At 34.8% G+C, this 25,818-nt stretch overlaps 1 protein-coding gene across 1 annotated transcript in view; it reads right to left on the reverse strand.

Annotated features, from left to right (window-relative positions):
- LRP1B (LDL receptor related protein 1B) overlaps positions 1 to 25,818 on the reverse strand; it is a 1,896,287-nt gene that overhangs the window by 587,833 nt on the left and 1,282,636 nt on the right. Inside the window, exons 30-31 of the mRNA XM_054478394.2 lie at positions 18,884 to 19,058; positions 17,956 to 18,050 (exon numbers count right to left, since the gene is read on the reverse strand). Of these exons, the coding sequence (XP_054334369.1) occupies positions 17,956 to 18,050; positions 18,884 to 19,058 (270 nt within the window). The remainder of the gene's footprint in view (positions 1 to 17,955; positions 18,051 to 18,883; positions 19,059 to 25,818) is intronic.

Genomic DNA, 25,818 nt, shown 5'->3' on the forward strand with positions numbered 1-25,818 from the left:
TTCCTTATTTTATTTTGATGTGGGAAAAAGTGCTTAAGAATGTTATCTACAAATATAAGTCACACTCTACTTCATACAGTGTATGAGTTGGAATAAAGTAATGGAAAATGCCTGGTAGATTTCAAGAAGATGTACTTCAAGTTTAAGTAAACAAATAACTTTCAATTGGGATTACATTGAAAATAAAGGGGAGGACGGGCGCCATGGCTCACACCTATAATCCCAGCATTTTGTGAGGCCGAGGCGGGTGGATCACGAGGTCAGGAGTTCAAGACCAGTCTGGCCAATATGGTGAAACCCCATCTCTACTAAAAATACAAAATTAGCCACTCAGGAGGCTAAGGCAGGAGAATTGCTTGAATCTGGGAGGCAGATGTTGCAGTGAGACAAGTTGCGCCACTGCACTCCAGCCTGGGTGACAGAGTGAGACTCCGTCTCAAAAAAAATAAAAAAAAAAGATAAAGGGGAAACACCAAAGAAATAAAAATATATAGTACACAAGATTCCTAAGAATATCTGTGAAGGGTAATGTTGATTGACAAGCCAAATTCCTTTATATGAGGCTTAAGGGATAAAATTCATAATATAAGGGCATTTTAAAATAGAAATCACTGTAAGTAGTAAAGTAAAATCCTCTGATATGTAAACTGCTCTAAGCATTTAATATATCCAAGACTGAGCAATACATCTTAATTGAGAATATTTAGCTCAACAGTGGATAACTGGAATGCTGATGTTGATTTGTATTTAACAGAAACAAAGTTATTCAGCCTAAATTGCCTGAAGGCTGCAATTACTCAGTCTTTAGTGACACATACTCATAAAATGCCAAGTTGAGCGTTTTCATATGATTATGATGCATTTCTATTTTAAGTATGTCACATGTGGATTTAACAGCAAACAAGCAAGGGAAGTCAGTGAATTACAATATAAAAACAATTCCTCAAACTAGAAAGTCTAATGTTTCAGTGGCATTACTATTTCAAAGCAATTAAAGATTCAGAAATAATTAATTGTGAGGCACAATTGGCTAAGAGGTGAAATTGGCTCTTGCATACTCCTGGCTGCTTAGAAAAATGTCAACTGTTGTGTCCTAACTGGGTCCACATTTCTTAGGAGTAAGCTAGCTCTGGATTTTTCCCTTTCCCGCATTCCATGCTTGAAAAGTATCAGCTTTATTCCCTGATCTTTGCTGAGGTCAAGTAATTACTATATGAAATCAGCCTCTCTGGGCACAGCATAATGGTTAAGATTTAATATGGTTTTGGAAGCAAATGAACTTGGATTTGGATCCCAGTTTTCATCGTAGACTACCTTCTTTCAACAAGACTCCGTTTCTGAATCTAAAAAGGAAGAAAAAGAACTTCTTCCAGAAATAATTGTTACGAGATGATTAATGCAAAGCATTTTGAAAGTGGCTGACATATTGCAAGTGCTTAAAAAGTAGTCACTATAATTACATTATTTTTGTTGCCAGAGTGATCATGGTTCTACCATATGAAAGATCTCGATAAGTGCATGCAGACACAAAGGTGTGGCCTCATGATGAGAATACAGGTGCTATAAAGGGTGTTAGGTAATAATTGCTATGAGCTAATTAATGCTGCTCCATTTTTATCAGGCAGAATATAGTGTTTTCTCCTCACTTTCTGGAAAAAAATTAAAATGTATAATCTGACAACAATATGCATGAGAAGAAATTCAATTGAACAGTGGCTCTTCTTTTCTTAATTGTTTAATTTTCTTCACCGAAATTTAAGGAATATTGTAGGCAGTTTGAGCCAGAGCTCACACAGACTCATCATTAAATAATAATTACAATAATTGCTTGCAATAAGTAAATGAAATTACAATGAGTAAATAATGCAGTGATTAATGCCCTATGTATTTAAGCATTTCATGGTGTGATGATCATGTATGCCAGCAACAACAGGTTTGTATTTATTTTTTCACACATTCATATATCCATTCACAGTACTGTAAAATTCCATTTTAGAAATCACTCAGTGGAATAGTTCTGAAGGAATCTTTTAAAGTGGTATTACCATGACATGGACTACTTAGAGTATTTCAAATATCCTATGTCAAGTGTTTCCTTTTGAAACAACTTTGATTCTATATTAAATAGTAGTTTCAGTTTATATATAAAACACAGAAATATTTTATCCAATTATTTGCATAGCAGTTTTAAATTATTCAGAAAGACAGAAAAAAATAGTAAAATATTATCCTTAGCAAACTACTACAGGAACAGAAAACCAAATAACACATGTTCTCACTTATAAGTGAAAGCTGAATGATGCGAACTCATGACCACAAAGAAGGGAACAACAGACACTGGATTCTACTTGAGGGTGGAAGGTGGGAGGAGAGTGGGAGAGGAGCAGAAAAAAATAGCTATTAAGTACTAGGTGTAATACCTGGGTAATGAAATGATCTGAACAACAAACCCCAATGACATGAGTTTACCTATATAACAAACCTTCACATGTACCTCTGAACCTAAAACAAAAGTTTAAAAAAATAGCAAAAGGAATTTAAAAAAATTAAAAAAATAGAAAACACAATAATCTGAAATTCTTTAGTATTTTCTTTTAATTAGTAAGAAATATAAGCTCTTAAATATATTTTAAGAAAATGGTTGAGGCACGCACAGTGAAAATACTCTAACTCTTTTTTAAAAAGTTAGTATGCACTGTACTTTTAATCTGGTTTAATCTATATGAGGCCTTTTGGGATAGATCAAAAATTACAATTAATAGTGTTGAAATAAATGAGGGATTACTGTAAAAATTTTTTGATTTCATCTTCATTCCCTGTACTAAGAAGATTCATCAATAAGTAGATAACATGACTATATTTATTTTTGCCTGTTCTTTAATTTTATGAGAAATCTGTCACTGAGGTGCTAATGAGAGCCCAGTGGCCACAGGGTTAGACAGGGGAAGCTAGAGAAAAAGCAAGAGGAGTAAGTGGAGAAGAAAATTTAGAAGTATAACACTTCCGACTTTTTCTTCCTAGCTAGTCATGTACTTACATAGCAACCCAGGTGCATATACATAATATTTGTACACCATATTTGAGAAAATAATGGTATAAATATAAATCTGAGAGCACTTTAATATGTTTTTTATTCCTCGGATACATCAAATGAAATGCAACATGAATCCATATCCAGGTCACCAAGTATGCACTTCCAGTGGAAATATTCTTTCTAAATATCACACATTCACAAATTAATCTTACTCAACTAAGACATATCAATAAATCTTAGGTTTAGTCAATCCTGTAGAGAGACTCTTGCTATAGGATAGGAAACAGTATTCACTTCATTCAACAAATATTGATTGAAAATCTACTTATGTGCCAAAATTGTGCTGTAAGTCGAGGATATAATGGTAAATAAAGCAGATATGGTCCCTAGCTTTGTGGTGCTTCCCTTTTAGTTGATGAGGCAGTAGGTAATCATATATTCAACAAACAAATTAAAAATTTAAATGATAACAGAGCTAAAAAGTAAAATACAGTCCTAAAAGTGTCTGTTTTAGAAGACTTCAACCTGGTCACAGAGGTCAGGGAAGGGTTCTTGGAAAATAGCACTTGGCTTATTAGATAAGAGTGAGTGAACTAAACTAAGAGGAGACAGGAGAAATTTCTGGGCAAAGAAATAACTTGTTAAAATGTAATATTAGTGAAAAGAGCCTAAAAATTGGGAGAATATCAAAGAAGGGTAATACAGCTGGAGTGGAAAGTTTCAGTCACACTGCACTTCCTTTTAGATTCTAAACTCCTTGAAGAAACTGTTCATATCACTTTTGTTCATGTTGTCTCCCAGTAACTGGCATATTATAGGAAGTACTTTTTTTTTAGTTTTTTTCTTCAAGACTCCCACATGCGTACAAACCAACATGTGGATCTTCACCATGTTCCTTATGTTTTGTTTTGATTTTTTCCCATCGGGATGTAAACATTGCAAAGCCAGTATTACATAAAGTCCTCTGTATCATCCACAGTGCCCAACATAACACATTTAACACATTAAGATAGTAGCTGTGTATAATATTAGTAGTAACATAATCATAATTCATGTATTTTGATGAACTTAGATTTTAAAAGGAAGGATCAGTTGTGGAATTTTTTTTTCTTTATTTTAACAGAGCTGTTATTTAGATTTTAGGTAAATAATTATGGAAACCAACGTTTGAACCATCATAAACACAACTACTACACTTGCAAGGATGTACATCAGTGGATAAACTACAGAAAAGTTTGTATTCAAAACATGTGATGATTACTTCTATGTGTCAACATGGCTAGGCTGTGATACCCAGTTATTCAATCAAACACTATCCTGGGTGTTGCTGTGGAAGTATTTTGCTGATGTGATAACCATCTGCAATCAGTTGACTTTAAGTGAGGGAGATTATTCTCAAAAATCTGGATGTCCTGATTCACTCAGATGAAAGGCCTTATGAACAGAATTGAGGTTTCCCTGACAAAGAACCTCATTTTGTTGTCTTCAGCTTCAGCTCCTGCCTGAGAGTGTTAAGCATGTCTTTAGTGATAGCCTGCCCGAGGATTTCAGATTTGGCTAGCCAGTTTTCAGGATCTCATAAGTCAAAATTTTGCAACAATAACATATATGTAGGTATACATATACAGCAGGTCCTTGAATAACATTTTGGTATAAGATTGACAAGGGAAAAAAATGATTACCACCTGGGGCCACTGTCTGTATGAAGTTTGCCTGTTCTTCCCATGTCTGTGTGGGTTTTCTCTGAGTGCTCTGGTTTCATCCCACATCCCAGAAATGTGCATGTTAGGTTAATTGGCATTTTTAAATTATCCCAGTTGAAGAGACTGACACCATCAAAATTGCAGAAGAGAAGCCAGATGGCTTCACTCTCCCCAAGAGAAAACCAAAAATAATTATCCAGTGCCAAGATGATCACCAGCAATATCCAGGAACTCAAATGTGAGGCTGAGATGATCCCTGAAGCCATAGAGAAGTGAAAAACTCTGAGCAGACAGTAAGAGAAATGGGCCTTTCTATTCATAATGCCCCTCCCCCAATCTGCCAGGCACCATGCATGAATGATTCCTCCTAGACTCATGGTTTCTACACTGGAAAAAGTGAGATCAAGGCAGAGCCAGCTTCCCCAGCATCTTGGATCCCCTTTTAAGAAAACTATTACTGTCTGGACCGACAGGAAGAATCATGAGGGCCTGTAGGGAGAAAACCCCTGAGGGCAACTAGAGACACAAAGGGGAGGTGGGATTAGAAACCCCAGCCTGTGAAACACTGTTCTTTATCTCAGCCAAGGGGACACCAAATAAAAGTAGCTATTTAGCAGCAACACACCATAGGAGGCAATCTCAATGAGTATTCTGAGCAAGAAGCCCCAGCCAGTCTCCTACAGAGCCAAGGTATCCTCCTTAGGAACCCCACTCCAATTCAGGACCAGAAGTGTTCTGAACACTTGTGAGAGCCAAGGCAAATTTGGGATTAAGATGCTATCTAATGCAAAAAAAAAAAAAAAAAAAAAAAAAAAAAGCCATCGATCTAGGATCAAGTGGATTTACAAGTGACTGCAAAGAAACTCTAAGCAAACATACCTTAGAAAACCAACACAAGCCAGACACAAGGCCTTCAGTGAAAAGCTATAGACATACATCCATAAGAAACAACAGCAAACAGCGAACCAAGACCTCTTCAAATGGACAAAACAAAGAGCCAGTGACTAACCCTAATGAGACAGCAATTTGTGAGCTCTCAGATCAAGATTTCAAAATGGTAGTTCTGAAGAAACTCACTGAACTCCCAGGTAACATGGAAAATCAATTCAGAAACTTATCAGAGAAAGTAACAAATATTAAAATAATAATTTAAAAAATCAAACAGAAATCTTAGAAGTGAGAAACAAGTTTGCTGAACTAAAAAATGTACTAGAGGCAACAGCAGAATGGATCAAGCAGAAGAAAATAAGTAAGCTTAAAGAGAGGCTATCAGAAAACATATAATAAAAGGATAAAAAAGAAAAATAATAACAAGAAAAGAAGAACACCTGCAAGATATAGGGAATAACCTCAAAACTGTAAATCCAAGAGTTATTAGCATATAAGGGAGTTGAGAAAGAGCAAGGGGTAGAAAACTTACTCAAAGAAATAATAACAGAAAACGTACCAAACCTAAAGATAAAAATATCTAGTTAGAGGAAGATCAGAGATCACCAAACAGATTCAACCCAAATAAGACTATCACAAAGCATATGATAATCAAATTCTGAAAGGTTAAAGACAAAGCAAGGATCCTAAAAGCATCAAGAGATAAGAAGCAAATAACACATAAAGGAGCTCCAATTCACTTGGCAATAGACTTCTCAATGGAAACCATATAGGCCTGGAGAGAGTGGGGTGACATAGTTAAATTGCTGAAAGAGAAAGCTGCTGAGCAAGAATATTGTACCCAGAAAGCTTTCCTTCAAACATGAAAGAGAAATACAGTCTTTCCCACACAAACAAAAGCTGAGGGAACTCGCAATCACTAGATCCATCTTACAAAAAAAATTCTAAAGGGAGTTCTTCAATATGCCAAAAAAAGATGCTAATATGCAAAAAGAAAACAATTGAAGGTTTAAAACTCATTGCTAAAAGTAAGTACAAAGACAAATTCATAATACTCTAAAAATAAGTAACAAAATGGCAGTAGTAAGTCCTTACTTATCAAAAATACTATTGAATGTAAATAGATGAAATTCTCCAATTTTTAAAAGACACAAAGCAGCTGAATAATTTTTTTTTATTCAGGCTTTTTTTTTAAATTTAGGCTATATGATACCTGTAAGAAACTCATTTCACCTATAAAAAGACACACATAGGCTGAAAGTGAAGAGATGGAAGAAGATAGCCCATGTAAATAAAAATCAAAAGCAGAGCAAGAGTAACTATTCTTACATTAGATAAAACAGACTTTAAGTCAAACTTAAAAAGAGACAAAGAAGGTCAACATATAATAAAAAAGAGGTCAATTCAGTAGTAGGATATAACAATTCTAAATATATATGCATCCAACACCAAGGCACCGAAATACATAAAGCAAACATTAATAAATCTAAAGGGAGAGAGAGAGAGAGACTGTAACACAATAATTGTGGAGGAATTTAACACCTCACTCTCAGTAACTGACAGATCATTGAGATGGAAAATCAACCAAGAAACAGTGATGTTAAACTACACTCTAGACCAAATGAATCAAACTGACATTTACAGAGTATTTTGTCCAACAACTACACAATGCACATTCTTCTCATCGGCACGTGGAACAATTTCCGGAATAGGATCTATGTGAGGCCACAAAATAAGTCTCGACAAATTCAAAAAAGTCAAAATTGTATCAAGTTTCTCTCTGACCACAATGGAATAAAACCACAATTCAATAATAAGAGAAACTTAGAAACAATACAAACACATGACAATTAAACAACATGCTCCTAAATAATCAATGGGTTAATGAAGAAATGAAGAAGGAAATTTTGAAAATTTCATGAAACAAATAAAATTAGAAACATAACATACCAAAACTATGCTATAAAGCAAAATCAGGGAAGTTTACAGCAATGAACACCTACATCAAAAAGTTAAAAGATTTTAAATGAACATCCCAATGATGCACTCAAGGAACTAGACAAGCAAGAATAAATCAATCCCAAAAGTAGTAGAAGAAAAATAATGGTAAGGATCCGAACAGAAATAAATGCAATTGAGACTAAAAAATAATATAAAAGATAAATGACATAAAAAGCTATTTTTTAAAAGACAAAATTGACAAACCTGTAGCTAGACTAATTAAGGGAAAAAAAGAAAAGACAAATAAAATCAGAAACAAAAAAAGGAGACATAACAGCTGATACCACATAAATACAAAGAATCATTAGGGACGATTATGAACAACTAAACACTAACAAATTGGAAAACCTAGAATAAATGGATAAATTTCTGAATACACACAACCTACAAAGACTGAACCATGAAGAAACAGAAAAACCAAACAGACCAGTGATGAACAATGAGATTAAATGAGAATAAAAAATACTCCATCAAAAAAAACCCCAGGACCTACCTGACGACTTCACTAGCAAATTATATCACACATTTAAATAAGAACTAATGCCAATTCTACTCAAAGTATTTAAAAACTTGAAGTGGAGGGAATACTTCCAAACTCATTCTAAGAGGCCAGCATTTCCCTGATGTTAAAACCAGACAAAGACATGACAAAAACTAGGAAAACTATATCCCTAATAAACATAGATGCAAAAATCTTCAACAAAATACTAACAAACCAAATTTGACAACATATTGAAAAGATTATTCACCACAATCAAGTGGGAATTATTCCAGTGATACAAGGATGGTTCAACCTATGCAAATTAATAAATATGATAAATCACATTAACAGAATGAAGGACAAAGACATATAATCATTTCCTTAGATGAAAAAGCATTTTAAAAAATTCAACGTCCCTTTATGATAAAAAATACTTCTTAGCAAACTGGGTGTAGAAGAGCCAGACCTCAAGACAATGAAGGCCATATATAATAAATCCAAAGCTAACTTCATACTGAGTGGAGAAAAAATGAGAGCTTTTCCTCTAAGTTCTGGAACAAGACAAGGATGCTTCTATTACTGCTTATTTTCAACATAGTACTGGACGTCCTAGCAAACTAGAAAGGAAGAAGGCAAATTATTTTTGTTTTACGATGCATGATATTATACTTAGGAGAACCTAAAGTCCCCACCAAAAATCTATTAGAACTGATAAACAAATTCAATAATGTTGCCGGATTTATCACACAATCATCAGTGGCATTTATATCAGCCAACGGTGAGCAAACTGAAAAAGAGATTAAGAAACAATCCCATATGCAATTGCTACAAAAAATACAAAATGCCTAGAAATAAATTTAACCAAAGAAATAAAAGATCTCTACAAAGAAAACAATAAACTACTGATGAAAGAAATTGAAGAACACACACAAATAAGAGAAGATATTCCATGCTCACAGGGTGGAAGAATTAGAATTGGTAAAATGTCAACACTACCCAAAGCTACCCACAGATTATATGCAATCTCTATCAAGAAACCAATGATGTTACAGAGTCACAAAAGACCCCAAATAGCCAAAACAATCCTAAACAAATAAATAAAGATGGAGGCATCACATTACTTGACTTCAAAATGTAGTACAAAGACATAGTAAACAAAATGGCATGGTGCGATATAAAAACAGACATAGAGAACAGTGGAACACACTAGAGAACTCAGAAATTAATCCATACACTTACAGCCAATACATTTTTCACAAAGGCACCATGAACATACATTGTAGAAAGGACAATCTCTTCAATAAATAGTGCTGGGAAAACTAGATATCCCTATGCAGAAGAATGAGACTAGACTCCTATCTCTTGCCATATACAAAAGTCAAATCAAAATGAATTAAAGCTTGACTCTAAGAGGTAAAACTATTAAACTACTGAAAGAAAACATTTGGGGAACACTTCAGGACATGGGTCTGGGCAATGATTCCTTGGCTAAACTTTCAAAAGCACAGGCAACAAAAGCAAAAATAGCAAATGGGATTATATGAAACAAAAAGGTTTCTGCACAGCAAAGGAAACAATCAACAAAGAGAAGAGCAAATCTACAGAATGGAAGAAAATATTTACAAACTATCCATTTGACAAGATATCAATAACCAAAATATATAAGGAACTCAATTCAACAGCAAAATAACTAATGTGATTTTAAAATGGGCAAAAGATCTGAGTAGGCATGTCTCAAAAAAAGACACACAATTGGCCAACAGATATATGAAAAAATGTTTAACATCACTAACCATCAGGGTAATGTCACTCAAAACTACAGTGGAATATCACCTCACCCCAGTTGGAATAGTTATTATCAAAAAGACAAGAAATAACAGTAGCTACTGAGGAGGTAAAGACATTGGAATACTCCTACATTGTTGGTGGGAAAGTAATTTAATACAGTTGACCTTCAATCAACAATGGTTTGAACTGCATGGATTCACTTATATGTGATTTTTTTTTCAAACAAGGACAGATTGAAAATACAGGGTATTCACAGGATGCAAAACCCACATATTTGAAGGGCCAACTTTTTGTGTACCCACTCATGCAGGATGGACTCCACAATCTGAATATGTGTGGATTTTGGTATATGTGGATGGTCCTGGAACCAATCCCCCATGTATACTGAGGGACTGTACAGCCACTATGGAAAACAGTATGAAGATTCTTCAAAAGACTAAAAATAGAGCTACCATATGATCCAGCAATCTCACTGCTGAGTATATATTCAAAAGTAAGAAATGTAGTATATAAAGAGATACCTGCACTAGCATGTCTATTGCAACACTATTTACAATAATCACAAATGTCTATCATTAGCTGGATGGATAAACAAAATGAGGTACATATACACAATGGAATATTATTCAGCCATAAAAAAAGAATGAAATTCTGTCATTGGCAACATGCATGGAGTGTCAGGTCATTATGTTAAGAGAAATTGGTGAGGCACAGAAAGACAAATACCACATGTTCTCCCACATATATGAAGCTAAAAAAGTAGATCTCTTGTGGGTAGAGAGTTGATTGGTGGTTACAAGAGGCTGGAGAAGGAACAAAAGAGTAGGGGGATGAAGAAAATGTGGAAAATCGGTAGAAAAGTACAGTTAGAAAGACTAAGATCTAGTGTTTGATAGCACAGTAGAACGACTACAGTTAACAATAATGTATTGTCTAGTTCAAAATAGCTAGAAAAGAAATGTTCCCAATGTAAAGAAAAGTTACAGATTTCAGGCAACAGATATCTCAATTTCCTTGATTTAATCTTTATATATTATATGCATGTATCAAAATATCACATGCATTCCACACCATGCATTATCATTATATATCAGTTAAAAAAAGATTGTCCCAATATAAGTGAGGGTGTGTGTGTGCATGAGTGTGCCCTGTGATGAAATAGTGTCCTTTCCAGGGTTGGTTCCCACCTTGTACTCTGAGCTGTCAGGATAGGCTTCAGTAATCCTGTGACCTTAAACTGGAATAAGTGGGTTAGAGAATGAATGAATGAATACAAATTGTTGTCAAATAAAAGTTTGTAAAGTACACAATAATCACACAAATCCACAACAATAAATGATGTGGTAAGAAAGTACTCAGCAAGCCTGCCGTATTTGTTATTGTTTGGTTTTAAACTATGTGGCAGTAGGAGGTGTTCTGTACCATTGTCACTTGGCAAACATTTATTTCTTGGTTTAGCCCACCACAACTACGACCACCATCACTCACTAATTCACCAAAAATTGGTTAAAATCTTACGTGTTTTTATTAGTGTTTCTTAAATGCATGTATGCCTCACATTTATTTCAATGCTTAATATTATAAGCATTTTGGGTCTTTATTTAGAAATTTATTAATGTTTTTGTTGCCAGATATATGCTCTAGAAACAGCTCTTGTTTATATTAATGAGCCTATGGTGAAATTGTTTTCTTTATATGTCTTTTGGCTTTAAAGTCACAGTTTCCAAGAACATGTTGATGATGTTAAGTGGTGACTTACTGTATATACATATATACACACCCATAATTGGCTTTCTTTCTCTGGTAGAACTCTGACTATTGTGGGTCCATTTTTCAGAGTCAGCTGGTGAACGAACACGTTAGTGTACAAATTTTTTACAAAGGTTATGTTTAATGTGTTTTGAAGAGGTTAAAAAAATCCCTGAAACAAAGGCTTAATTTTATAAACGAGAATCAAAACCATAAGCACAGTTTATTGTCTACACTAACAAGGCTTTACTATTTTACTGTTTTCAATAACATAACATTACTAGCCCAAGAAATTATTGCCCAGGAAGATAAAAGTTGCCGATAATATTGTTTATTTCAGGATCTTCCTGAAAGACTCATCAACTCTTCAGCAAGAAAAGCGTCAAACATTTTATAACTTAAGGCTCTTCAAACAACTTCCCCTCAGAATCTTTTTGCTGTTCTAACCAGTCGGAAATCTTTATATAATGATTCTTACTCAATCCTAACTGCACGTTCATTTGAAAGACCTACCTTAAACCAGACTTTAAAATCTCAATTACAATCTGTTTTGTTTTGGGTTTTTTTTTTTTTTTTTTTTTTTTGAGACAGTCTCTCTCACTCTGTCATCAGGCTGGAGTACAGTGGCACGATCTCCGCTCATTGCAACCTCTGCCTGCTGAGTTCAAGCGATTCTCCTGCCTCACTCAGCCTCCAGAGTAGCTGGGACTACAGGCGCGTGCCATCATTCCCAGCTAATTTTTGTATTTTTAGTAGAGATGGGGTTTCACCATTTTGGCCAGGATGATCTGGATCTCTTCACCTCGTGATCTGCACACCTTGGCATCTCAAAGTGCTGGGATTACAGGCGTGAGCCCCGGTGCCTGGCCATAAATCTAAATTACAATGTCAACTGCCCTTTCCTCTCTTAGATACTACTAAGACTTGGCCAGTTAGTGCTCTCTTTTACCACTGTGAAGAAGAAAGTCAGCTGTGTCTAAACAATGGGTCGTTTTGGTAACACTTGGAGGAGCCAGAACCAACAGAGGAAAGAAGATGAAAATAAACTCATGAATTCACTAGAATTGAACACTACTAACATTTCATTATACTTAATTTGAATACTTTTATTAAATATGAACTAAATTTAACTCATACTGTTAAAATTACCTTTGATAAAGAAGAAAGTTCTCTTTCAGATGTTATTATTGACTCTTCCCTAAATCAAATGCTATTATAAAATTGGTGTGTAAATTTCCAGTTCACTTTTTTCTATAGTTTTTAAATAAGCATATCTGGGAGCAATGTATATTAATATTTTGTGTTTCACTTTGAAATTATACAAATGGTATCATACTATAAGTATGTAAGTAACATTCTGCTAATAACTTTTCTCAATGGTTTTGAAATGTATGTGAAGGAAATGAAAATATACCACCCCAAAATATACTTCTTTGGTCTATTTTGAGATGACTACTCAGAGGGGCGGCAGACACAGGAATAGTTCTGAAAAGCTCTCCTTAGTAGGGAAGACTTGCATCTGTTGAGAAAATCTACATTAGTGAAGTAAAACACAGATGTAAGAGTTTTATCTGAGGCCTTCTTATCTGCATTATCTGGAGATAGGAAAAACTTAACTCACAGGAAAAGGAAACTAAACGTCTGACATTATTACAGGTATGACAGAGAAACTTTTACCACAGGCTCCCATCTATTCTTTTTGAGGGCTGCCACCTGTGAGGCTTCACCTGCATAAAGATAACCTTTGCTTGCCACGTCTTTTCTCCCCTTTCCCTCCCATAACCTGTCGCCATGCTCCAAGTCACTATTCCTTTCTACATAGTATAAAAACTTCAGTCACATTGCTCTTTTTATTTTATTTTAATTTATTTATTTATTTTGAGATGAAGTTTCGCTCTTGTTGCACAGGCTGGAGTGCAATGGCATGATCTTGGCTTACTGCAACCTCCTCCTCCCAGGTTCAAATGATTCTCCTGCCTCAGCCTCCCAAGTAACTGGGATTACAGGCACTCGCCACCACGCCTGGCTAATTTTTTGTATTTTCAGTAGAGACGGGTTTTCACCATGTTGGCAAGGCTGGTCTCAAACTCCTGACCCCAGGTGATCCACCTGCCTCAGCCTCCCAAAACGCTGGGATTATAGGTGTGAACCACCGCACCTGGCCACATGCCTATTTTTAGAGTTTTATATTTGCAGGACTCCTGCGTCCATGTACACGTTAATACATTTGAATGCCTTTTTTTTCCTGTTAATCTGCCTACTGTTAATTTATTTCAGCAGACTTAGACTCAAACCTTCAAAGGGAAAGTCTGAACTTCCCTACATATATATGTATGTAAGTAGACACACACACATCTGTATGTACATATCATACTTTAGCAATGAAAATGCTGCATTTATTTACTCATTCCTCTTTTAATGAAGATGTAGGCTTTTTAAAATTTTTTTAATATTATGATTTAATGTACTTTCTTGAACATATATATAGGAACTCTCTAGAGTATATAACTATGGAATTGCTAAAACATGAGATATTGCATATAAGCCTTTAATTCTAAAAATAACCACAAAAGTTATATACTATTATCTCCATTGTATAGATATGGAACTGCGCCTTAGAAAAGGTAAGAGACTTGTTTAAAGTCACAGAGTTAATAAGCATCAAAGCAGTGATTCATACTCAAATTTGTTTGGTTCCTCAAATAACATTTTTTTCCCAACCATGTTGTCCCTGAAACACGACAAAAAGAATGTTTTATGTGTATGTGAAAATTGCTATGCATTGTCCCTAATTTCTGGATTTCTGAATTTTCTTTTTCTTCTTGTACTTAGACTTTGAACAATTTAATTCACTTAATTTGGATTGGCAAATCCAAATGGTGCATGCTACCAAAGGAGATGTTAGTGATCTACGAACATTGCTCATGGTAGGGAGATGGGAGAGAATAGAGGCAGGGGAGACTTCATCTGCTCACTTTCTTCTTGTGGTTATGTAAAATAAGGATTTCTGGGGCAGACAGAGATGTGACAGTATATAGCAGGCTGGGGAATTGCTGAGGAGCATCCAGATTTTGGAAGTATTTAAAAAAAAAAGTATTGCATTTATACATGGACAACACAGCTTTTCATTAAGCATTGGGCAGACTATCAATCTTGGCACCTGCTTAACAGGAATTGCAAGCTAATGTGGAAAGTTACTGGAAGGTGCTTAACCTTAAACTTGTTTGCCTCTTAGCATGAGCAGCAAAGCAGTACAGAGTTAAATCCCCACATTTGTATAAACATTTGGTCATTTCAGAGGCCCACTTGGTTACATATATTTCCTCTACTACATTTCTATGGAATCTATTCTGTTTATGTTCACTAAACTCACTTAGAGTCTTAATACTACAATCATATGATTTGAATTCCAGTCTATTGGACCTAATGTACATACTACCGCTATTACTGACAGTTTCTATTATTAAGGGCCAGATGTTTTGCCTCATAAATTTTTCTCATTCAGTTCTCATGAGAACTTCATAAAAATAGAGATTTTGTCTTGATTATATGAATGAGGAAACCAAGGACACCAAGCTAACAGTAACTTGCTCAAGGACACTGAGTTAAATTTACTTAATGGAATCTAAAATAATTTAGGTTCCTGTGCCCCTTAAGGAAAAGGACAGTGTCAAATTTTTATCAACAGGCCTAGTGCAAAATCCAATAATAAAAATCTGTTTATTGAATAAATGAATGTTTGACTCACAGCATATTCAATGCTGATTTAAGGTATAGTCAGTTATGCTAAAATAGTATGTCTTATACAAATTAAAACTTTTAAAAAGTGTCATTTTGAAAATCTATTTTTTAAATTTTCAAATATAATAACTTACATAAAGTAGACATATGTATTATTGAATGTTCAATCATCATCCTTATGCAGTTAAAAATATCACTTGGTGAGTTCATGTCCTTTGTAGGGACATGGATGAAGCTGGAAACCATCATTCTCAGCAAAATATCACCAGAGGACAAAAAACCAAACACCACATGTTCTCACTCATAGGTGGGAATTGAACAATGAGAACACATGGACACAGGAAGGGGAACATCACACACCGGGGACTGTTGTGGGCTGGGGGGAGGGGGGAGGGATAACATTTGGAGATATACCTAATGTAAATGACGAGTTACTGGGTGCAGTACACCAACATGGCACGTGTATACACATGTAACTAACCTGCACGTTGTGCACATGTACCCGAAAACTTAAAGTATAATTAAAAAAAATACATATATCACTTGGTGAACAACATCTGAGGGGCCAGCTATAAATTGTGAATAGGTAACATGAATACCTCTCTTATAAACTTTTTTTTTTATTATAAGCTGTTAGGCCTTTTATTAAAAAAAAAAATTGAATAGGAAACTGGATATTTAGTATTAGAAAAGATAAGGTTTTCACCATTATAGAAATAAGCATATAAATTAACATTTTGGTATAAACTATGATTGCCAAATTACAATGTAAGGACTTGATTTGCTTATGCTATTTCTATCATACTCATTTTTCAATATTACATATTCTGAACAATTCCAGATAAGTACCAACTGAATTGCCTTAGTTCAAATTAAGTCCTTTGTATGGGTCCTAATCTTGTAGAAACCCTTGTTTCTTTTGTTCTATCATCTTCCACACAGAAGTATTAGCGTTTCAATTTGCCTTTAATTTCTAACACAACCCTGACTTTCAATTATGTAAAAATCTTAGAACAAACTGTCTAAAGAAAATAGCTGTTAACAATATCATTTTATATCAGAGGTTTATTCTATAGATCACATGAAAAGAATTATTTATTGCAAATCTTAGTGATACTACACCTTTATTGAATCATCACTATGAAAAATGTGCTACTTCAAGTAGCCCTAAATTTCTAAAACTAAGAAAAAATCGACAAACTTCATGATATATTGATTCTTTTCCAAGATTCAAAAAATAGTGTTCAATTGAAACAAAATAATGAATTTTCTCTTGTATATCCCATCATTTGCATCTTTATGACAATAATATCAAAACTGAGGCTTACTAAATTTTTAAAAGGTATTCTGAAATGACAAATAGGCCCTGTAACAATTTTTGCTTCTCAAAGGTATGAAAGAAAACATGAGGAAAAAGTGATTAAGGTTCGAAGGAGTATTATAATATAGACATCTACATGCAAATGGGTAAAATATTATATTCTAAGAGAATTTTTATACTTAATATTTTCAAAGATGTTTCTTGGGAACAAGTCAAGGTTCCCTGTCAGTGCCATCATGTTATAGCTGATGATTTGCAATGGTTGGCAAAGGCAGAATAAGAAACTAAATGAACACACTGCAGAGTGAATAAAGACTAAATACTAAATACCAAAACCCAAAACCTTGTAATTATCAATAATGACACAATAATGATGATCAGGAAAAGACTCAGTAGTTATATTGCCACTGTAGCATTGTATCAGATATTTCACCAGTGAAAATAAGAGATTTATTAATTAAATTAAAGTAACTTCATTATGTAATACATTGCAAAATTATCATGTTAAAAAAATTATTCTTCCTATTCAGATAAAGAATTTTTCCTCCTTGCCTAATATGATGGTTAATATTGAGTGTCAACTTGTTTGGATTGCAGGATGCAAAGTATTGTTCTTGGGTGCGTCTGCGAAGCTGTTGCCAAAGGAGATTAACATTTGAGTCAGTGGACTGGGAGAAGCAGACCCACCCTCAATCTGGGTGGGCACCATCTAATCAGCTGCTAGCATAAAAGCAGGCAGAGAAACAGCAGACTTGGTGAGTCTCCTGGCCTCCATCTTTATCCCATGCTGGATACTTCCTGCCCTCAAACGTCACACTTCAAGTTCTTCAGCTTTTAGACTCTTGGACTTACACCAGTGATTTGCAAGGGGCTCTCAGGCCTTTGGCTACAGACTGAAGATTGCACTGTCGGCTTTCCTACTTTTGAGGTTTTGGGACTCGGACTAGTTTGCAGGCTCCTCAATTTGCAGATGGCCTATTGTGGGACTTCACCTTGTGATCCTGTGAGTCAATTCTCCTAATAACCCCCATTTTGTATGTTCATTTATCCTATTAGTTCTGTCCCTTTAGAGAACCTTGACTAATAAACCTAATAGAAACCCAATGGATTCAATGAAATTGGTCAATTCCTGAATTTACTTATTATACTAATCTTTAATATTTTGTTTCAGGATCTAGATCAAAGGTATATTGTACAAGTACAGGTTTGTCACATTGAAAACTTGGTGACTATTAAAAAAAATACTTACCAACTGGCTCCTTCTGATTCTGAAACAGAATCTTGCTATTACTGCCATCCATATTTGCCATGTTAATTGTGTTTCCATCGGTCCAGTAGAGTTTTCTTAATTCAAAAGAGATATGGATCGAAAATATTAGATGTAGACCTACTCACTGAGAAGAAATATACACTAAAAAACAAAGTAAACATCAAAATATATTCTTGACTCAGGATTAATTCTCTTCAGAAAAATCCAAAATTGTCCACCCATTTGCGAGCAATAACCTACATATTTGCCTGAGAAGAAAGCACCACTCTTGCTTTTTCCTGTTAGTGAAGAAAAAATATCTCACTTCCTTTTTCCTCCTACATACAAGACTGAATATTTAGCTAAGACTATAGTAAATTATTTTCTTTGTTAAGTAATTCATCAAGATTGAATCCTCTTGGCTGTGAAGAAATCAGATGCCATAGAGGGTAACAAACTCATTTCTTCCATTGCTGTTGAAAGCACTAGAGAGAAAAGCATCTCTTTTAGCTCTATGCAAGCTCCCTTAAGGGTACAAGGTGACTATCCAAAAGATTGAAGAATCTGATCTACATAGCAGTGACCATGATACCAACATGTAGTACATGCATTTTTAACAACTGACTTTCAAAATGAAAGCAACCACTTTCTCCTACATCTCTTTTTATTCAGAACTGTCATTTCTTAGAAATATAAATTAATGAGATCTTACATATGTCACAGATATATATGTTGGTGTAGGATATATATAATCTACAGATTATAAAACTCCAACCAGGAATCTCTTTTACAGTTTCCATATTTACATTTTTTTACTCTTATGGCTGTTATATATATCTCCTCTGAATTAAGCAATGTTTTTATATAAAATCAGAGCAAAAGTCTATGAAATTTTGGAAAACTTAAAAAAATAATAATCATACTTTACCCCCTGACTGGGTGAGCTGCAAGACACTGTGGCTTATCGATTCCATGGATAATTGAGGTTTTCAAAGAGCCATCTAGCCTTGCCACATTAATTTGGGTTTCATCAAATTCTGAACTAATCCAGTATAAATTACGTGACACCCAATCCACTGCTAGCCCTCTGATACTCTGAATATCTATAAAACAGGAAAGAAAAGATTTAAAAATGAATGAAGTTTTTCATTGTATTGGCTCTCCAAGTAGTTATTTTCTATCTAAGGGAAAATTTAATTTACACTTTAATTTGTTAGCTAAAATCGCACAAGATTGTAATCTCATTCCCTTATCAGCCCTTCTTAAGGCATAAATAATCATTAATGTCTTACTGCTGAGCTATTTGAAAACCTGAAGCAACAATTAGCATTGAAATTACACTAACAGTCAATGATTCACTAGTAAACACTTAGGAGCAAACACAGGCAGCAGTCTTATGAGCCAAGGTGACCAAAATTCAAATTAGAGTAATAGCTTCTCCAGTTGATAGCACATCTTTCTAGTTAGGAGAAAGTACTTGTGGGCCATCAACAAATGGGGTATTTTATGTTTTAAGTGCCAATTTGTTACTAAAATGAAATAAAACAATTAAACTTTCCTAAAAGAATCACCAGAGTTGAACATCTTTCAAAATAGATAATTCAGAGGAATTGACTGAGAAGAGAAAATCCACTAAAATCATTTTAACATCCCTTCAACGTGGATTCTGCAGAACATTCTGAAATCAAATTAAGTTTGGATTTGTTACAGCCAATAGAAATATTTTGGTTGTTATTCATTTATTATTGAATTAGACATCTTTTAAAACAATTATGGAATTTAGGCTTAAATATAATTGCACATTGCAACTTCCACTTAAAAACTGCACCTTTTCAAGAAAAAAAATGAAGTATTATAAAGGATAAATGCAGAAAATCTTTTAAGAAATATTAACATATAAACTAGGCCAGTTTAGTGCCCAATTTATAGCATTTGATTACCTTGATTTTGGTTTTATTTTAGAAAATTTTAATATTTTCTAGCATTCTGTACTTACAGAGTTCTCTAGACCACTATTTTTCAAACTTACAAGACACCTGGAGACTGTTAAAATAAAGATTCTAATTCAGTAGTTCTGGGGAGAGGCCCAAGATTCTGTTACTGCTCAAGGTTGGTGATTCCAATCAAAACTTCTGAGCAGCTGCTACCTAGCTCTAGTCGAATTGCTGTAACTTCCCTTTTTATTCTTTTCAAAAGAAGCCACAAAGCTAGATTTTTTAATGTGAAAGTGGAAACTCCAGATCTGTAAAGTATGCCAATTAGTTCAAAATGTAAGAGAGCAAAACAAGATGTGGGGGCCTGGCAGTTCTGAGTCAGCCGTAAAGTGCAGTATTGGAATGGTAGGCTTCCAGCTTACATTTCCATGCCAGAATCTCAACTGAGCCTACCTTGCTGCTCAAAAATCCTTTTAGTATTTCTAAGTAACTAATAATCACAGTTGCCTTAGAAGATATTACTTGTGTTTCCGGTTCTCTTCAAATCAAGAACCCTCTCTCTCTGCAAATTACTTTTCATGATTAATTTACAGGTAAGTTGGTGAATTTCAAATGTAAACTTGTTTCTCAATCTTAAACTTCACATTTCTTATTTTTAGTTATCCTCAACCAATTTCATCTTTTTTTTTTTTTAGACAAAAGTAATATACCACCTCCTTAAAATTAAACCTGCCACGTCTTATATATATTTATTTCCCTCACTCAGAATCTTTATTCCTTCTTCCCCTTCTTTCATTCTCCGGAGTTAATTGGTTGCTGAGAGGCTGTATTGATGTAATAAGAATATTTGGGTTTATGTTCAGGTTGAGTGCCTATTTTTGTCATTAATCAAGTCACTTAAATGTCTTTTAGTCTCTTTTCTTACCTGTGAAATGGGTTATAGATAACACATAGGATTGTTATGAATATTATAATACTTTAGTTAATGTGTATTTATGCAGCCTAATGTAGGGCTGATGAATATTTTGCCAATCTAAGAACTTAATCCTTTCTTCATTTTACCTTGGATTTCTTGGTATCGGCAAAAATAATAAGGTTCTGTTTACCTTAAAATACATGTTCTCCAAAGTTTTTTTTTTGTGTGTGTGTGTGTGTGTGTGGTGGGGGGTCAGGGGTAAGCATTGTCTCTGCTGCTCAAAATCCTTTTATTCATTTCTGATCGACTCTTAATCATATGGCCTGGAGAATATATTCCACTCTTAAATTGTAAGGCACAGCCAAATGAAAGCTATAAATATCTATTTAGTCTTTGTCAATTCTATAGTTCATGCTCTCTCAAATCTCTTTCAAGCTTTAATATTACAATAGTATCCAGCATTTCCTCTTCTAAGCAATTGATTTATTTGCTACCAGGTTATTTTTCTGACTACAGAGCTTTGAGTCATGACCTTCACTTGCCCCAAGGTATTCAATAGCTTCTAGCCATCCAGAATGTGATGTCTAAATTTCTTAGCCTGCTTTTCCATATAGTGTGACTATAGCTACAGTACTTTCTCAGCCTTATTTCTCACTATTTTTAACAAAATACTTTACACTTTAACCATATTAATATGTTTTCAGATTTCTAGATATTACCTGATCTTTCCACACTACAGGGAAACTATTTAGATTTCACAACCTACCCCCATCTCCACTTGTCTGAATTTTATTCATAATAGGCTAGCTGATCAACAACATCATCCCTTCAACCACAAAAACCTAATCGTGTCTCTTGTGTATCCTAGCTGGAAAGAGTTTCTCCATCTGCCTAACTCAGTATAACTGTACCTGGTCGATCTCTTTTTACCTAATGTAGTCATTACTTTGCTGATATATAACTACTTTCACATATGTGTTTTGAGGGCAGGCTCCTTAATAATGTGTCTTTTTGGCCCCTCTCCCCAGTTGTATACAACATTGCCTTCAACATAAATATTTTTAATGAATTCATGAATTCATGAACTATACAATCTAAAATTTTAAGAATATGTGAACTGAGCTAAAAAAGTCAAATATGTCTATGTTGAGGAGTATGTATTTAAATACGTACTCAGGCAATCTTAATTCTGACCTTTTTTTTTTTTTTTTTTGAGACGGAGTTTCGCTCTTGTTGCCCAGGCTGGAGTGCAATGTCAAGATCTCGCCTCACCACCACCTCTGCCTCCTGAGTTCAAGCAATTCTCCTGCCTCAGCCTCCCGAGTAGCTGGGATTACAGGCATGTGCCACCAAGCCCAGCTAATTTTTTTGTATTTTTAGTAGAGATGGGGTTTCTCCATTTTGATCAGGCTGGTCTCAAAGTCCCGACCTCAGGTAATCCACCCACCCCGGCCTCCCAAAGTGCTGGGATTACAGGCGTGAGCCTAATTAGGCCCCCAGCCTAATTCTAATTTTTTATGCTTAACATTTTTCTCCCACCAGATTGAACTTTCTAATTATCATCTTTATGTCTAAAAGAACACTCTTGTTTTTGGCTATCAATCACTAATTCCCACATCTGGTTGTTGCAGAGTGCTCTGGTAAACTCATCACAAGCATATGGGGGGGGAATAAAAATCATTATATATTTAATAATATTTTTCTCTTTTTGATAAAATATTGAAATAATAAATTCCAAGTCTTAACTTTTGTTTTTAAGTAAATCGGAACAAGATCTCTGAGTAAGTTTCTCAGGAAGTTTAATTTTCCACTTCTGGGGTCTCTCATTTCTTGAACTAAGACTAATCATAAAGTATATTCTGAGAAGTCCTTTATTGCCACAAAACTGATGCATGAAAAATTGTAATTTTCAAATGCATTGTCAAGATCATACAGACAGGAAAAACTCAACATGCTAACACACACTCACACATTAGCTAAAACTATCAAGGAAGATAAAATGGGATTACTGAAGCGGGTGCAATTATAGAGACAAATACTTGTGCTGAGAATTGAGAGCTTCATGGAGTATGAATTGCTCAATGTAAGAGGGTTCAATCCTTAAACTTACAAAGAATGGGTAAGCTAAATAAGAGTGATCTTCTGGGTATAGACACACCCTAGTGAAAGATGAGAGAAAAAAGATACCTGCTTATAAAGGAGAACAATTAAAAAATAAAAACAAGTTGTTTTTTTTTTTCTGTCCTTTCTCTGGCAAAAGCAAACAAACAAACAAACAAACAAAAAAAACACACAAACACCTGAATTCCTAAGAACAGATCTCTACTGTGCTACTAGAAACTACTAGCTTATAGATAAGAAATCCACTGTGCTAGTAAAGATTATTAGCCATAAGAAATCCACTGGTGATTTCTGGGTCAGCTATTATTTTATTGAATGAGTCTTCATTGAGAACCTACTATTTGCCATAACTGCAAAACCAAAGAAAGGGAAAAATAAAATTAAACTGATTCCTGGTTTATAGTGTCTACTTTTCTCTCCATCAATAAAAAATTCAAGTCTTCTGTGAAAGAAAAAATTTATTCAACCCAAGACTCACACTTCCCAGTAAGTTCATCCTCGTAACAGAACCAAAAAAAATTAAAACACACACAAAGAAATGAGATATAAGAGAACAGTTAAAAGAAAAAAAAAACAAAAGGTCCAATCCTCCAAAATCTACATATTCATAAATTATTATATGTAGGATAAAGACAAGGTGGAATATCTTAATGGAATATATGATGCTTTGAATAATAATAAGTACAACGATTCCTTTCAAAAGATTCTCTTGGAAGCATGAGAACCAAAAATAACTTGTGATATTAAAAAATATAATATAAAAAAATAATTTTTGAATGTGTAAAATAGCAGTTTAGGCACCGTTCAACTAGTGAACTACAAAACAAATTGAAAGAAGTTAACAGAGTTAGCACAGAGAAACAAAGAAATTAAGCGAGTTGGAAGGCAGAATGAATAGTCCAACACATTTATTAGAGTCCAACACATAAATTAGAGTTTGCAAATTATAGAGTACGAAGACTGAGTTAGAGAAAACAGAGGATTTTGAGGATTTCTTTCCCCTGGATTGATGAAAGGCAGGACCCCATGGAAGATACAACAACTCTAGGTAGCAAAATATAGATATTATAATAAGGAAAAAGGAAAGATGTTATAAGTAGCTAGAGAGCAAAGAGACATCACCAAAAGAAGAATGACAATTAGGAAAACAAGTGGATTCTCAATAGCAATAGGGGAAGTCAAAAGATAGTGGGATACTATCTACAAAGGAATGATAGAAAATAGCTCTCAACTTGTAGTTTTGTACTGAAGAAAATTATTTTGAAACTATTTGCTCCAAGCTACTTATAGCAAATAGCTCATGTGGGCAATATATACATTAAGAACAGCTTGGTGTTTCAGGACACGTAGAATGAAAAGGCTGGCAAACTATTTCTACCTCCCCTCACGAAAGCCTGAACCAAGGAGCTAGTGTTTGTCTCAGAAAATTAGCTGGGCATGGTGGCGGGTGCCTTTAATCCCAGCTACTCTGGAGGCTGAGGAAGGAAAATCACTTGAACCCAGGAGGAGGAGTTTGCAGTGAGCCCAGATCGTGCCACAACACTCCAGCCTGGGCAATAAGAGCAAAACTACTTCTAAAAAAAAAAAAAAAAAAAAAGAAAGAAAGAAAATGGCCCACTTGAGAAGAAAATAATGGGAGATGATAGGCACAGTGAATTTATTTGGGGCCCAATTTTTGAAGCTGACCCCACATTTAGACAAAGAAGATAAGAAAATAAAGTCTCTCAAGAAAAAGCCCAAGAGAGAGAAGACAGCTAACTGAGAAAATACAGAGACCCACAGTGCAAGAAGTAAGAGAGGTTTCCACAGAGTCATTCATGGAATTTCTAAAAGATGAAAGGATAAAATAAAGTACAATTAATGGTGGAATTTGAGATCCTTTGATGAGTTCGGAAGCTAAACTGTCAAAAGTTTATCTCAAGTTTTTCTGCTAATGGAAAGATATATCCAACTTTAACAAAGTTTCATTCTGGAAAAAATTGAAAGGCAACATTATTCAGCTGGTGGGGTAAGTCAGAAATGGAATCATACTTGACAATGCCTATTCCTCAAACTTTATGTCCAATTGATGGTTAAGTTCCTTTATGTTCTTACTCTTTGATATCTCTAGAATTTGTCCATGTTCCTCCATCTGTGTTTTCCCCAGCCTAGTCCAGGCTTCTGATATCTCTTACTAGAGTCACAGTAACAGCCAGCTACTCTGTCTCTCAGAGTTCACTGCTCATCCACTCCCAACCCATAGAACTCTCTACTAAACACAGCAGCTAAACTGGCCTCTTCCAAAGGCAAAGCTCATCATGTAGTCACACCCTCCCTGAAGCACTTCCTTAATTCCCATTATTTTCAGAATTAACATAAACATTGAAAACTTGTCTTATAAAGGTTGACATAATTTGGTGTCTATTTCATTAGATCTTTCAGCTTGTACAGATACATCCCTCTCATTCAGTGCTCCATACCGTTCAGTCTGTCTTGGCTCTCCTTAAGTTTCTTACTACATAGAAAATATTCAGGCCGGGTGCGGTGGCTCACGCCTGTAATCCCAGCACTTTGGGAGGATCCACCCACAGAGGTGGGTGGATCATGCGGTCAGGAGTTTGAGACCAGCCTGGCCAACACGGTGAAACCCCGTCTCTGCTAAAAATACAAAAATTAGCCAGGCATGGTGGTGTGCACCTATAATCCCAACTACTCGGGAGGCTGAGGCAGGAGAATAGCTTGAATCCTGGAGGCAGATTTTGCAGTGAGCCAAGATAGCACCACTGCTCTCCAGCCTGGGACAGAGCAAGACTCTGTCTCAAAAAAAAAAAAAAAAAAAAGAAAATGTTCCAATATTTTTCAAAATGACTGAATCTGTAATTATTGCTCCTAATGAGTATATGTATTAATTAT

Source organism: Pongo pygmaeus, chromosome 11, assembly GCF_028885625.2.
Source record: "Pongo pygmaeus isolate AG05252 chromosome 11, NHGRI_mPonPyg2-v2.0_pri, whole genome shotgun sequence".
Taxonomy (NCBI): Eukaryota; Metazoa; Chordata; class Mammalia; order Primates; family Hominidae; genus Pongo; species Pongo pygmaeus.